We start from the raw sequence: 17,029 nt of genomic DNA on the forward strand, positions 1-17,029 counted from the left end.
TTATTAGATGCCATGATTGCTTCATTTTGTTAGTAGAGACCCGACTTTAGGGACTTAGAGGGGTGCTACGGTTTTTATCGTACCTTCCCGATAAGTAACCTAACCCCCGAACCCGATCCGGTTTTCACAGACCACCTTTTCCAAAACAAGGAGTCACACTTAGGGTTTTTCTTTCTTATTTTGTTTACCCTTTAAAAATAAAACAAAAGTAAGTGGCGACTCCAAGTCATTTTCTTAAAAATAATAAAAATCAATTTTTTTTCAAAATAAAAATCGAGCTCGCCATCGAGTGGAAAACGCATGAGCCGAAAATGCGGGGTCCACAATATTATTGTAATATTAGACTTCCTTATAAAATAAAGAAGGTTGTTGGAAATATCTCTATAAATATTCTAGGTCATGAGGGGAAAAAGTTATGAGATGGAGATGGACCTGTAGAGACTATATGAGGTGGATAGAGATGTGAGGAAGAACGGGAGGTACTCTGTAGAGCGAGAGGGCTCGTAGTAGGGTATGGATACAAGGAGTGGGGAAACATGTGATGTTTTGGGAACCCAATAGTTGTATTTGGTTCTATCCTCTGTAATATTCTCTATTGTATAGTGGAATCATTCTCTCTCATCCGTGGATGTAGGCATGGTTGGTCGAACCACGTTAAAACCTCGTGTACCGTATGTGTGATTGTTTTATCTTTGTGTTCTTGACTAACATTGTTGACATCAAAGCTTTCGCTGGCACTACAACTAGTATCAGAGCTTAGGTTGAAGATTTCTAGAAGAGTAAAAGATCACAAAGCACATAAATGAAAACAAAAGGAATTTTCACTAAAGGTGGAGTCGATTGCTCTTTGTGGTGATATAATACAAAAAGGTTTGTGTCATGGAGAGATCGAAGATTAACTTCATGGAATTTGGTCCAAGGTGGAGATTGTTAGGAAGTGTCCCAAATTCCTAATTAGTATAGATTCTTTTTTTGTAAAGAATATTATATAGAATATTTCTAAGTTGATATATTATTGTAATATTAGACTTCCTTATAAAATAAAGAAGGTTGTTGGAAATATCTCTATAAATATTCTAGGTCATAAGGGGAAAAAGTTATGAGATGGAGATGGACCTGTAGAGGCTATACGAGGTGGATAGAGATGTGAGGAAGAACGGGAGGTACTCTATGGAGCGAAAGGGTCGTAGTAGGGTATGGATACAAGAGTGGGGAAACATGTGATGTTTCAGGAACCCAATAGTTGTATTTGGTTCTGTCCTTTGTAATATTCTCTATTGTATAGTAGAATCATTCTCTCTCATCCGTGGACGTAGGCATGGTTGGCCGAACCATGTTAAAACCTCGTGTACAGTATGTGTGATTGTTTTATCTTTGTGTTCTTGAACTAACATTGTTGGCATCAAATTCTTTCGTTGGCACTACAATACTTAGTCCTTAGGCTTAAAGACAAACTTGTAATAGGCACAAAATGGATATTTAAGAATAAACAAGATGAAAATGGGTTCATTGTGAAGAACAAAGCTAGGCTAGTAGCCTAAGGATATTCCCAAATTGAGGGGATTGATTTTTTTTAGAGTCATCCTTACCCTTAACTTTGTTGAGGACATGAAAAAAGAGTTCGAAATGAATATGGTAGGTGAACTCAATTTCTTTCAAAGACTACAAATTAGATAACTTAAAGATGATATCTTTCTATCTTAGTCTAAATATGCTAGGGAGTTAGAAAAGAAATTCGGACTTGAGTCCACTAAACACTTTAGGATACCCATGAGCACCACTACTAAGCTTTGTAAGAACACATCTGGGAAGGATGTTGAGAAAAAGCTTTATAGGAGTATGATAGGGAGTTTGTTATATCTTATTTCAAGTTGTTAGGACATCTCCTTTAGTGTGGGAGCTTGTGCTAGGTACTAAGAAAATTCCAAAGAGTCACACTTAACTTTTGTTAAAAGAATCATTCATTACATTAGTGGGATTTTGGATTATGGGTTATGATACCCTTATGATTCCTCTTGTGTTATTATTGGATATTTTGATATTGATTGGGTTGAAAATGTAGAGGATAGGAAAAACACTTCTAGGGCTTACTTCTTTATTGGGGATTGTTTAGTCGTTTGGCTAAGTAGAAACAAAATTTAATTTCTTTGCCCATTGCACAAACGAAATATGTAGTCATAGGAAATTGTTGTACCTAATTCCTTTGGATGCAATAGATGCTCAGTGACTATGACATTGAGTAGGGCACTATGAGTATCCATTGTGACAATCTAGTGCTATTAACATTTCAAAAAAATTATGTTCTTCATTCTTGAACTAAAAATATAGACATCTATCATCATTCTATTAAGGATTTAGTTGAAGATAAAGTCATTTCTCTAGAGTTTGTCTCAATGAAATATTAATTGGCAGATATTTTCACTAAACGCCTGGATTCTCTTAGGTTTGAATTCCTTAAGAAGTCCTTAGGTATATTACTAATTAACTAAAAGTCAAAAGGGTATAGACCTAAGGATTTGTGTTTTTTATCTATCTTCTTTCATTTGGTCAATCCCATTTTCCTCTTAGAGCACTGGTCTTATACCTTTTTTCACTTGCCTTATTGGTAAGAATTTCAATCTCTCAAGTTTTAAGTCTGAGAGAAATATACTAAACCTACAAGGGTTTATTTTATTTTCCCTAGAATTTTTTTAATTACTTTTGAGGTAAAGAATCAAGGTATATATAAAAATCTTTGTATACTGGGATATCTAAAAAGAAATAATTGGTAAGTTATCCATGGGGAATCTTCTTAAGTTTAACTAATAAAGTATAATTTTTTTTTTCTTTGGAAGTAATATCATGCCTAATTCTTTTTCATTCACTTGCCTTGTTTATCTAAGTTCAATATTATTTTTTCCCAAAGTGTTTTAAGGCATTCTTGGATTCTTAGTTAAAATAAACTAAAATATTCTTTCCAAGTTTATATACTTTCACTTGCAACATTTGGAAACACCCTCCTAAGTGGAATAAGACAACCATAGTGAAAGTATGATTTCCATAAATGGTGTACAATGCTTCCACTTCTCAGAAAATAATAATAATAATAATCATGTATGATTAAGGGGGAGTTAAAATTGTGTTGTATGGAGATCAATGAATGCCGTGTTAAATAGAAATCTGATGAAATTAACATAAATTGACTGGATGTGAATTTATTGGATCACGACATGACTCAGTGACTTCTAGAAATTCAAATTTTAAATATGAAATTAGACGGTAAGTTGTTTTCCCTTGAAAATCAATGCCATTAAATTCTCTTAGATTCTTATATGCTCTGATTGTTATTCATCTGATTTCCAAACTAAGATCATGATTAACCTTGTTCTTTAGATTTTAAAATATCAATCTTGTTTGGTTGAACTATGTTTTTTGGGCATTCTATTTGTTTTATTATTTTTCTTTCTAATTTTGAGTTATTTGATTTGAATTTTGCCCTAAGTTGAATGTTTGACTTGTTTCTAAGGTTTTTACATGTCTCTAAGTTGTTAGTTGGTTTCTTAATTTGTTTTGTTAGTTCACTTTTAGTGTTCATAATCCTTCTAGAGTTTTTCACATAGCCTCGAGCGTTTATCCCAACGCTCAAGCGTTGGCTTCATTGCTTAAGCGCTCAAATGGCCTAAGTTGTTTCTAGTGTTGCTTCATGTGGTGGTATCACTCAAGTACTCCTTAAGTTACATCCAATGTTTGCATCGTTCAAGTTCTAATCTTGCATCCAATAGCCCGAGCAACTATTTAGGTCCTTCTAGCACATCTTTTTTTAATCCATTTCACTTCTTTAGTTCATTTGAGCACTTCGGGTTGTTGTTGTTCGACTTCTAGTGATTTGTTCAGACCTTGTTTCATCTTTTCATCTTCATAGTATTGTTTAAGACTGCTTTATGAGCATTTCTAATGGTTTAGTTTCCTCATATATTTCTCTCGATTTTTGAGCTTTTTTACTTGTAGTTTTTGTATGATAGGACGTTGTTGTCTTAGGGAGGTGTCTTCTCCGAAGCCTTACTCCCACGAAGTTGTTCAAGGCATTCCCATCTAGGGTATTTTCGACTTGGATAATCTTCCCTTGGAGTATTTTCACTCTAAGGAGGCTCGAGATAAATACTACTTTGTTCTCCGGGGTCGTTGAGTCAAGATAGAGCTACCCATTCATCTTAGAGCCTTTAAGGACACATCTTTCCCGTTTTTTTTCATGCTAAGGGCTTGGAAACTCTTATGACTATTTGAGAGACCTCGTACCCTCATTACATTCAGATGTTCAATTCAAACATCCATTTAGTAGTTTGTGGTCTCATATTTAGTGTTACCATGTATGGCTAGACCTTCATGGTCTCTACTCGATCTATCAGGTGTGTTATGGGCATGTTTTTTTCTTACTAATCAGCTTTTAGTCTTTTTTTCCGGAGGTTTAAGCACTCACTAGAGGTGATTGCCTCTATTCCTGTTACTTTGTATGGCGAGTCCTATCCGTTGTTGACTTACGTTTCCATTGCTGACTTTACCAAGTTAGCTTGGGTCCTTGCTATGTTTATGTCTTATTCCTTCTACTCCTCCTCCCATCATACTCAGATTCGTCATCTTGTGGCTTGGTTTATTCACACCATTCTTTTTGGGTAGTAGTTCGACATTACCTAGGTGATCCTTGACACCATGACATCATACCGCAATCCCACCATGTACACTAGAGCTTCCCTATTCACCCTTCTTATTAATATGATTCTAGAGCACATCGGTTTCAATTTCGATCTTGCTTTGGTAGCTTGCGTGTCTCGTACTCTCATCAATGCGAGTTCCTAGGTCAAACACTATAGCCATGTGTACGACCGATAATCCCTTTAGCCTCAGCTCAATCAACTCCCATTCCTCTAACTTCAATGTCATAGGAGGTGGCTCAAAAGACTGGAATAGAGAAGGAGGAGATTAGGGTGACGGAGCAGGATTCTCCCATCTTAAAGGTGGTTTCAAGATGGGGAATAGGGTCCTCGTTTTCACTCGTCTCCAATTCTGGATCTTTAACATTTGTTGACCTCAACCCTAATTATTTCTTCCGATCTATGCCCATTACAAGCATTTTTTGTTATCTCCTTATCCCCACTTTAATGTGGGCTTGGTCCAACACAAATAGGTTGGTGAGTTAGTAAGGTTTGTCTTGGAGGCCTATTAATTTAATGGACCAGACATGAGCCTTGTTTTTTATAACACCTACTAGTGGTGGGCCTTTTGCTCTTCTAATGTAAGCTCCAAGGCTTCGCTCAAAGGCTTCATTGACATAACGTGCATGCTTAAGTAGGGTCAAACAAAACCATTTTATATTTTTTATTGTTAACTATTATATTTTTACTTTTAACCTTGAGTGAGGAGAAAGGGGCTATAGGTTCCTTGGCCTAGAAAACCCTTGTATTCAAGCTTATGACCTAGGCTTGGGTTTCAAAATTGGGCCTTCCAGCTAAGAAGAATTTGGGCTCATTGAAAATGATTAACAAAAAATGTTAGGAAAAATAAAAGTGAGGAAATGAATTTAAATTTTTAAATTGGATTTTTCATGAAAAATGTGAAGAAAAATAATAAAATATAATGAAAAATACCATAAAATTTTTCAATTTTCAAAGTTTTCATTCCTTTTGTAAAAGAAATAAATAAATTTAGAGATTTTTTGTATAGCTCCAAATGTGAAAAGCGAATAGAGGTCTTGAAATGGTAATCAATAAAAACCTACAAAATTTTCAATAAAGTAATTTTTTCCATACCACTAATGGTAATAATAATAATAATAATAATAATAATAATAATAATAATAATAATAATAAACATTGAATAAATATTTGGAACTAATTTTTTTTAAAAATATATATTTCCAATTTTAAAGGTTTATTTTCAAATTTGATAAATATATTTTCATTTTTTTTTGCTTTTAATATTTAATTTATTTAGTAAAAAACAATTTTTATGAGAAAATTGTATAAAGTAAGAATAAAAATATAAAAAATTTACAAAAGATTGGTAGTTGGATTTTATGAAAATATGGAAAAATATTATATAAAAAGTCCTAAAAAAGGTTGATGCAATCAAAATTGGCCAAAACCCATAACAAGAAAGGAAAACCCACCTTTTTCTTTTCAATCCTAAACTTCAAATACTCAAATTCATTTTTTCATACAAAATTAAACTAAATATATTTTTAGAAATTTTAAATAACTCTTGTTTTAGAAACTAGTTAAACTACCTTCATGTAGTATAATTTAAATAAAAAAAATGAATTTACCATAAATTAATGAAATTATCATTCTCAAAAATTTAATATGACTAAAATAAATTTTGTTTTTATCTATTTTTTCTCTTCTTTTTCAAGAAAATTTAGATCTAAAACTTTCCCATGAAATGATAACTCATAAACCACACCAACAATATAAAAGTGAAGTCAATATATATAAAATAAATCCACAAATTTCAAAATCATAAAACCAAAATTCTATCATATTTAACTACTATTTTGAACTTAAATTTCAAGGTTTTTAATAAAATTTTACCTCAATGAAAAAGTGATTTTTTTTACTTTAATAAAAACTTGTTTTTTTCCTCAGTTATCTTTTCCATCTTCAACTTTATTATAATACTCAAATCTAATTTTTTTTATACAAAATTAAACTAAATTTATTTTTGAGAATTTTAGATCACTCTTGCATAAAAAACTACTTAAACTACTTTAATATTATATAACTTGAATAAAAAAAATGAATTTATCATAAATTAACAAAGATATAATAAAAATAAATAAATATGACTTAAATAAATTTTATTTTTATTGATATTTATTGACAAAACCATAACCTTTCAATAGCCTGATTGTGTTGGACCAAGCCCACCTTAAAGTGGGCGTGTAACAGTAAGGAGATAATAAGAAATGCCTGCTACTCAACCAATAGGGAGAGATGGTGCCAACTTATATTGTGTTTTCCATTGTACTGGATTATTGGTCTTTGACACTACTTTGAAAGTTTATTTTGGGTGTTTTTTAGTCCTTTTTAGAGTGTAGGATCAGTAAAAAAAAAATTGCATGAATTGAATCTTTGTTGTGCTCTTAATTCATGCAAGAGAATGACATCTTGTGGGATGAGAATTCTTTGATCCCTAAATTTTTATATCACAAGCAACCAACAAACAAATTCCATACACCAATGTTTTAAAAACGTGACCAGCCAATCAAAATAGTTGGCTTTACTCGGTTTGGATACGATCTTGACGATTGGTAAACTAGTGGAACCAACTAGGTTTGGAACCGGTCTTGATTTTTTTCCATTTAGGTTAGACAAAAATTTTGGAAAAAATCAATAAATAGAGATGATGTTGAAATTTTAATAAAATTATCATTTATATTTATGTTCAACTATTTTTCGTTATAATATAGTTATAGAATGTAGTTGCAAACTAGAAGAAAATAGTTGGAGGAATGGTGTATGCTCTAGTGGATGGTGTCTCACACTCAATTCCCATGGATAGAGGAGTAAGAGTCAGAGACATAACAAATGGAATTGGCACTAAAACGGGTCGTGAATTTGATTGAGAAATAACTAGTCTCATGATAGACAAAGGAACGACTATGCTAAGAAGAAATGGGGTTTTGTCGCGGTTCTTTGTAGGTTGATGAGTTCTTCGGTCTAACATGTGTGATTTTCTCACTTTGAAACTTCATTTTTGGTTTTGATCCATTTTAGAGAAGATATGTGACACAATCCAAAATGGGGTTACATTGTCTCTTGCTTTTGGCTGTTGTTATCATTTGTTGCCTTCATATGGTAGAATGATGTTTGTTAACTAAAACTTCTATGACCAAGTTTGAATTTGATACATGGGTGGAGCTGATTTGTTTAAATATTCATGTTTTGGTGAAACAAGTCATTTTAATTGAGCAAAAAATATATACAATGTAGAAGATGGATAAAATTAAGTTAAATACTTACAAAAAATTAAGATTTTAAGACTCTTCAATTTAATATAAGTTTTGTTGTACTAAGGATTATGGGTTATGCATTCAATTTTGGGTAGAAGGAAAATACTATCTAAACAAGGCCTACATATAATCTAGAGCTTTCCCATCCCCAAGAAGCTTAGGGAATGGATTAGATTAAATAAGTTAGCTCAAAAGTGATGTAAAATGTGGGTATGTTGTATAAAAACACACATATATATTTTCTTCTTGTTTTTCACCATTCAAAAAGTTATGATTTGCTTAATTTGATTGAAAAAAAAAAAACCATACTACTTTTTTTTCTTTTTCCAAATTATAAATTTTAGCCACTTTTTGTGAAAATTAACCAAAATTCTGTAGACACCAAAAAGGGGGGAAAATGTCATAGATTTAGGTTAATAAAGAAATATAGTTGGGATAAATAATTAAAATATCTTACATTGGACGATCATCATATCCCACTCAAATTTAATAAGTAGTGGAAACATAACTAATAAATATATTTTCAAAGAGAATTTGAAAATTTGAAATTGGGAATTTCTTCTATTCATTTTTAATAATTTTTAGGGGCTACTATAAATTTTATCCACAAAGGGATAACGTATTCTTTTTTTAATAGTTAAACAAGCTATAACCTTTGAGAATCACTATTGATCTTAATAAAGGTCCTTTTTGTATCAAGAAATTTCTCTTTGAATAAATTAAAGAGAAATCTTGCTTTTTATTGCAACTGTAATGAAATTCACTTTCAAAGCTTGTAATTATACATAGAGCATATAAAGATCTACAAACAAAATTTATTACCTTCGCAGGTGATCTTTGGCATAGGTTGTTCTTCCTCTCAACAACCATTTGACAATTTTATCCACAAAATCAAAGTAGGTCTCACACCAAGATTTCCTTATTGCCAAAACAAAATATGGAACTAAAATACCCATTGCAAATCCCAAGCCAACACTCAAGTAAAACCATTGATCAATATAGCCACCATCATTTTTGTCCTCAATAACACTACACTTTTTATCTAGATCTTCATCTTGGCATTTTGTGACCAATGGAGCTCCACAAAGATTAGGGTTTCCAACAAAGGCTGACTCATTGAAGGTTGACATTTGCCCTATAAAGGGGATCTTACCAGAGAAATTATTATTCGATAGATTCAAATAACTCAAGAATGTTAATGAAACCATGCTTGAAGGAATGCTGCCGGAAAGCTTATTCCTTGACAAATCAAGAGATAATAACTGGTGCAACATTGAAATGCTTTCAGGAATTTGGCCACTGATGTGATTCCTAGACAAGTTCAAAACCACCAAACCAAACAATTTTGTTATTTCTTGGGGAAGCTCTCCACTTAAATTATTGTCGGATAGGTCTATGCCTACAACCAGAGAAAGAGTCCTGGTGTATTCAAGACTTTGACCTTTCATAATCACCACCAATCGTTCTTCATACTGAGAGTTGCTCACATTGTCACACAAAGGATATATATTCTTGTTATACTCCGGAACCATGGCTTTAAGCTCAAACAAAGTGACTGGAATTTCACCCATCAGATTGTTTTGTGCAAGGTCTAAGACATGTAGGAGCTTAAATTTGAAAGCTGGGAGGGAAGTCTTCCAAAAAATACATTTGACCTCAAGTTGAGTATTACAAGATTTATGAAAGCAGTTCCAATCCATGAAGGAACCTTACCCGATAATTGGTTATAACTGAGATCAATGAGTTCCAATCTTGATAAATTTTGGAAAGATGAGGGGAGCTCTCCTGAAAGCTTGTTGTCATTCAGGTGCAGTGATTCGAGCCATTGTAACTGGCCCAACGACTTTGGTATCATCCCAGATAAATTGTTATTTCCAAGGTCTAGAACAATTAGGCTAGAGCAATTATTTATGGTAGAAGGAATGCTTCCAGTCAAATTATTCCTTGAAAAATCAATGACTTGAAGAGAGGTGATGCGTCCTATGGAATCTGGGATGGTCCCTGTTATTTGATTTTCCGAAAGGAAAAAGTAATGCAAGTCTAACATAGATTCACCTCTGCTCAGTGGGATAGGGCCAGAAAATTTATTGTGGGAGAGATCTAGTAAATAGAGCTCTTTGATTGAAAAAGGAATAGGTCCCTCAAAGAGGTTGTAACTGAAATCAATATATGCACGATCACCAAAAGGAAATTTTAATGAATTTGGTAGCTGACCTTGTAACTGATTGTGAGAAAGATTTAAGTACTGCAGATTGAAAAAAATATTCCAAAACCACTTGGGTATGGAACCTGAGATGGTAGCATTTGACAAATCTAGATCGAAGAGCTCCTTTTGAGACCTAAGCCAAGTCGGGAATGAAGGGCCTAAATTGCATGAAGTCATACTCAGAACAGTGATTTGGAATGGGGGGACCCAGGTGGAACTAACATTCAAAACGAGACCTGAATTTCCACCCATCAGCAAAGCCTTCAGCTTACTCAACTTTGAAAAATGTTCTTCAGAAAGAATTCCTGTCAAGGTATTAAGAGTATTAAAATAATTTCATTTATTTATTTATTTTATGAAAAATAAGAAATTTCAAGAGAAATGAATTTTCAGAAAATGTATAATAAATCAAATGAGTGGAGAAAAGATAATTTAAAATATTTTTTTAAAACAAGTGTTTACATGGAATAAATATATACACGATTACCAGAAGAAAATTTTAATGAATTTGGTAGCTGACCTTGTAACTGATTGTCAGAAAGACTTACGCCCTGCAGATTCAAAGAAATATTCCAAAACCACTTGGGTATGGAACCTGAGATGCTAGCATTTGACAAATACAGCCAGAAGACCTCCTTTTGAGACCTAAGCCAAGTCGGGAATGAAGGGCCTAAATTGCATGAACTCAAATCAAGATCAGTGATTTGGAATGGGGGGACCCAGGTGGAACTAACATTCAAAACGAGACCTGAATTTTCATCCATCCACAGAGTCTTCAACTTACTTAACTTTGAAAAATGTTCTTCAGAAAGAATTCCAATCAAGCGATTCCCATAAACTTCCAATACAACCAATTCAGAAAGTTGTCCAAAACTAACTGGGAGACTCCCATTCAGTTCATTCCATCCAAGCCGCATCTCATTCAGATTTTTGAATGTCCCAAAAGAAGCAGGGATAGGGCCTTGAAGCTTGTTATCGGATAGATCGAGATATGTAAGTTTTTCCAGCTGACTCAACCGTTCTGGCAATCTGCCCACTAATTGATTCCAAGACAAGTCCAAATACCCCAGTTCTGGTAAAGGACCTTCAGAACTGCAGTTTTTGATCTCTTCGAGAAACTCAAAGAAACTTCCTGTCAAGGTATTGGTACCCAAATCCAAATGTTGTAAGTTGCAAAAATTTCCGATGGAGGTTGGAATTGTACTTGCAATCATCATCAAGAGTATTAAAATAATTTGTTTTTAATAAATTGTTTTATGAAAAATAAGAAAGTTCACGAGAAAGGTAAGAAACTTTGCCTTCTTAATGCATGATCAAATGAACAGAGAAAAGATTATTTAAAATATTTTTAGAAACAAGTGTCTACATGGAATAAATTGAGAATATTGTTTTTAGAAATTAAAGTTTCCAAACAAAATTTTGTTTCAAAATATAATATAATATTATTAAAAATTATTATAAAAAAACTCAAAATTTGATTTTGAAAAAATATTTTAAAAAGGTTTACAAGAAACAAAATACATTATAATATTTGTAAAACTATTATAAAAAACTCAAAAAATGATTTTAGAAAACTATTTTAAAATTTGTTTACAACCAAAACCTAGATTTTGTAGTGTAATCTTTCAAATACATCAAAAGCCCTAAAAAGTTCCCTTCGTTGGTCAATTGTGCAATGAATTTATGACAAATCATGCATCATGCAGAGTTAAAATAATTTAATTTAAAATATTTTTTTTTTTAAAAAGAGAGTTTATGAGAAAATAATTTAATGAGTGGTGAGAAGATAATTGAAGTTGCTTTGATGGTTTAATGATAAAAGTAAGAGATTATTGGAAAGTCAAAATAATTTAATGGGAAATATTTTTTTAAAACAAGTGTTAACTGTAAAACCACTACATTATTTTGATGTATCAAAATCAATAAGCAATAATAATTTTTCTAAGCCAAAAACGTACCAAGAAATTTATTGTTTGCCAAATTCAGAAATTTTATCTTCTTCCAGCTTCCGCTTAACAGTTGAGAGCAACTACCTGTGAGATTTTCATTCTCAGATAGATTCAAGTGCTGCAAGTTAGGCAGTTCCCCAAGGCCAGGTGAAATATGCCCATATAACTGATTAGAGCTTACATCAATGTATACAAGGCTGCTAATGTTTAGAAGCCATATTGGGAACTTTGATCGGAAAGAGTTGCCACTGATGCTTATGACAGACAATGAAGTAAAATTGATAGAGTTTAGAGATGAAATTGAACCAGAGAGCCCACAATGTTGTAGGTGCAACTCTGTTAAAAATGAAAGCTTGCTGAATACCTCCATCCAGTGAGATCGACCACTGATAGGTTGACATAGTTCAACTTGAGATGCCTTAAGGAAACAAGATTAGTCATCCATTCAAGGTCCTTAACAAATAACTGAGATTCAATGGAAGAAAGATCAAGAAATTGCAAATTAGAAAGGTTTCCCAAGGTTGGAGGAATTACACCTCTGAATCCACAATTTGATAAGTTTAGATATTGTAAATTTTTCAAAGATCCGAAGAATTTAGGAATTGGGATATGCTCAAATGAGTTGCCACTCAAATCTAAAGATCTCAAAGATTTGAGTTCTATCAAAGAAGGTCGGATCTCCCCGCTTAAGTTCATTGAACTCCAATTTTCATATGCTTCTTCAAGATAATATGGGTTATGAAGATCGATTGAAATAACAACTCCTGTGTTATTTTCACAACCAATTCCCTCCCATTGACAACAATTGCCTCCTATCCATGATGAAAGCGGTTGTTAGAAGAATCTTTGAGACCATTTTTAAGTCAAGAAGAGCTTCTCGATCAGCTCTTAAGCAATTTCCCTCAAGGGTTTCACCCTTGCAAGCAAGATCTCTTGTTATTAGACATAGAATGACCAAAAGGAAACCAAGAATTGAAATTTTCTCCATCTAATAACACCTATAAAAACAAGTAATTAATATTAAGTTCCGATAGAAGAATCAAAATAGTGATGAAATTTGATAAGTAATCAAAACTTCAAGTTATTGGATATTAAATAACACATAGATTTTAATCAATCATAAGTTTAATAAGATTAAAACATGTCAAATGGATGGCATACTTGAACACATATCCATATCAAACATGGTCTGATGATTGTTGCTTATCAAAACTATAGAAATCATGCACAAGAGAAGCTTAGAAGCATTAGGCAGAGGAAAACACTAGAGATAACTTGGCATTATTGGTAAAGTAAAACAAGACTAGTCATCCATTCAAGATCATTAACATATAAATCATAGGATTCAAAATTAACAAATAAATCAAAAGATTCATGGCTAGAAAGATCAAGAAATTTCAAATTAGAGAGGTTCCCAAGCTAGGAGGAATTGCACCACTAAACCCACAATCTAATAGGTTTAGATATTCTAAATTCTTTAACTATCCAAAGAATTCAGGAATTGGAATATGCTTAAATAAGTTCCCACTCAAATCTAAATATCTCAAGGATTTGAGTTCTATCAATGAAGGCCTAATCTTTCCACTCAAGTTCATAGAAGTTTCATTCTCTTATGCTTCATCGGGAGAATGGGTTATGAAGATCAATTGAAATAACAACTCCTATTTTATTTTCACAATCAATTCCCTCCCATTGACAACAATCGAGCCCTCTCCATGATGAAATCTGGTTGTTAGAACCTTTGAGACCATTTTTGAAGTGAGTAAGATCATCTTTATCATTTTTTAAGCAATTTCCCAAAATGGTCTCACCTTTACAAGTAAGTTCTCTTTTTATTAAACATAGAATGATCGAGAATTGAAAATTTCTCCATCTAGGAACACCTGTAGAAACAAGTAAAATTAAGTTCCAACACAACAAGAAAAATAGTGACAAAATTCAATTAGTAATGGAAACAAGACATTAGACAATTAATAACATATTTAATTTAACTACTCATTTGTTTAATAAGATTAAAAATTCCCAAGTAAACAACATATTTGAATACATGTCAAAGAAAATATAGTTGAAATCATCCCAACAAATATCAAATATGCTTTGATGATTGCTATTGATCAAAACATTCCAACTATAGAAATCACCTACAAAAAAAAAAAAACTTGAAGCATTAGATAGCGAGAAACACTGTAAATAACTTGGCATTATTAGTGGAGTAGGATCTTACCAATTTTTTATTTTTTCTTTCTGGTGTAGTCATTCCTTTGGATGCAGAGACATATATAGAAGATAATTCAACTAGAAACCATGTGGATGATAGTGATAGACTCCTTTCTTTTTAGCAATATTTTTAAAAATAGACTGGACCAAACAATTGAACCGATTCAATTGTTGACCAATTCACTTTCCAATTCAGGTGACCTTTTCCAACCATTTTGGGCTTAAAACGGTGGGAAACTGATTACTACTACTTGATTATGATCAAATTGTGTATGTAAAAAAGCTGAATTTGTAACTATTTTTCTAAAAAGTTTTTTCCAAGAAAAAATATTTAAGTGATGTTTGTTTTTTTAACTTAATATAAAATGCAATTTAATTTTAAACTTCAACTATTTGTTTTAATTTTTTTTTCCAACTTTTAACTTATTTATCAATATTTTTAATTAAATAGAAAAAACTAAAATATGTAACTTTTTACTTAATTTAAAAAGTTAACTAATTCATACTTTTAACCCCTCCTACCTAACTCACATTGTGAAAAAATAATTAAATTAATACTTAATACTTTTAATTGTATTTAAAATTAAGCTAAATTAAGTTCTATTTATATTTAACTAAAAAAACTCCATCTTAATCTATTAGCTCTTAATTTTTTTAAATAAAAAATAAAAAATACTTAATGTATCATGTTGAACCAAACTTTAACTTTGCATGATGTCAATAATAATAATAATAATAATAATATGCACATATAAATGATAAAGTCATTAGCTCTATGAATTGGGTCATGGAAAAATCTTCCTCAAAATATCACAATCTTCATGTTGTCTTATCAATATGTATACAAGTAAAACCAATAAGTTTATAAGTAATGTTTCACAATCTTATAAAAATTTAAGGGAAAAAAATAAAATAATCAATAACACATCAAAAAACAATTTTAGCATACCACCCCAAAATAAATAAAATCTTTTAAAATTTTGAACTTTTCTATCATAAGGTTATTATTTCGGATAGAATGACCATGCCCATCAAAGTTGGGTTTGCACTAATCCAATCCAATCAATCAAATCAACTATTTAAAGTAATCCAAAAATTGTGGCCACTTTTTAAAGACACTTTCGTCATGTCATGTCAAGGGAAATTTAAGGACATTATTTTCCTCATTCATTTATTCAAGGTTTATGCCGTATCTACCAAGGTGGCCATTTTTTCTTCAATCATTTTTTATATATTTTCTTTCATATCTTGCTACCTTATCAAGAAAATTTTGCATTAGCTTGACTTTGACTCCATGTTTGGGTCGTCTAGATTAGGGCCCTATAATTGTCTATGACTTGTCAATTGCATTTTAAATTTTATAGGACTTTGATGAATATTTGCAAATAATAGATATTTTATATATTTTAATTTTTGTTGAAAATAATTTTTTTTTGGTAAAAAGAATTTTACACTACCAATTCATTTCCTCACATGGAAGTGCTAGGAAAAATTTAAAATTACCTAATCCATTTGGTGCTTTTACAAAGTATATGAACTAGTTATGCTTCGATGAATCAATTGCTTTAGATTAATTAATTTTCAACCAACTGAATTATACATTTAGATATAAGGTAATTTGGGTAAGTAACATTTAATAACTTCATAATTTCTTTATTTAAATCTTATAAAATTAAATATATATATATATATATAACTTATTATAAACAAGTTGGAAGCATAGAGTCATTCAAGTCTTCATTTTTCCTTTTCGATTTGCTATAAAGTTGATATTTTTTTCCTAAAGAATAAAATATTTGAGAAGAAAATAAAAAAGTTACAAATTAAAACCACAATGAAAAATAATAAGAAAAAAATAAACAATAAGAAAACAAAAACAAAAAACACATAAAACACGATTTATGTAGTTTGCCCTAAAGCCTACATTCACAAATGAAGATAAAAAAAAACTTCCAATATTGTTTAAGAAGATTATAATCCTATAACTCTTAAATCCTAAAGTCTAAATTAATTATACCAAGAAAAATGATTATTTCTTATTCGTTAAAATGTCTTCTCATATTTTCTTGATTGGAATATTTAATATAAGGAACTAATTATCTAATTATTAGAGATACATAATATTTGTAGAGATATTACTACTAATTTTCCTTATTCTATAAAAGGAATCTAATTATAATCACATGATATGAATTTATGAAATATTTTATATAAAGTGGTGAGGAATATATGTGGTAGACAGAGATATGAGAAAGAGTGAGAGATACTTGGTGGAGTTATAGAGGGCTCATTAGGGTGTAGATGTGAGAAAGAGTAAAGAATATTTGGTGGAGTAAAATGACTCATGGTTCAAGGTGGGGAAATAAAGCGTAGGGAAACTTGAGATGTTCTGACACCTAATAGTTGTATCTATTTCTATTCTTTGTACTCTTTTACATGACATAGTAGAATGTTATTTCTCATCTATTAAGGTAGGCATGGCTGGTCGAACCTTTGTGTGTGGTTTGCTTTATTTTTATATTTTTTCTTTAACACATCTACATTGAAGTTGTTGTTGGCCCAATAAGTGCTATCAAAGCTTCCAATGACATAACAAATATTTGTTGGGAAAATTGAAACACCTAAATACAATAACAAAAAAAAATTAAAAAAGAAAAGACAAAATATTTACCT

The 17,029-nt window shown here is 31.4% G+C and overlaps 1 protein-coding gene across 1 annotated transcript; it reads right to left on the reverse strand.

Annotated features, from left to right (window-relative positions):
• Positions 1-8,725: 8,725 nt before the first annotated feature.
• Positions 8,726-12,526, reverse strand: LOC117921927 (receptor-like protein 47). Its single transcript, XM_034839874.1, has 4 exons — positions 12,149-12,526; positions 10,711-11,394; positions 9,594-10,495; positions 8,726-9,561 (listed from the first exon to the last, which is right to left on the reverse strand). Exons 1-4 carry the CDS (start codon positions 12,507-12,509, stop codon positions 8,803-8,805), a joined length of 2,706 nt encoding a protein of 901 aa, XP_034695765.1. The 5' UTR covers positions 12,510-12,526; the 3' UTR covers positions 8,726-8,802.
• Between the last annotated feature and the right edge of the window lie 4,503 nt (positions 12,527-17,029).

This window comes from Vitis riparia, chromosome 9, assembly GCF_004353265.1.
Source record: "Vitis riparia cultivar Riparia Gloire de Montpellier isolate 1030 chromosome 9, EGFV_Vit.rip_1.0, whole genome shotgun sequence".
In the NCBI taxonomy this organism is placed as follows: domain Eukaryota; kingdom Viridiplantae; phylum Streptophyta; class Magnoliopsida; order Vitales; family Vitaceae; genus Vitis; species Vitis riparia.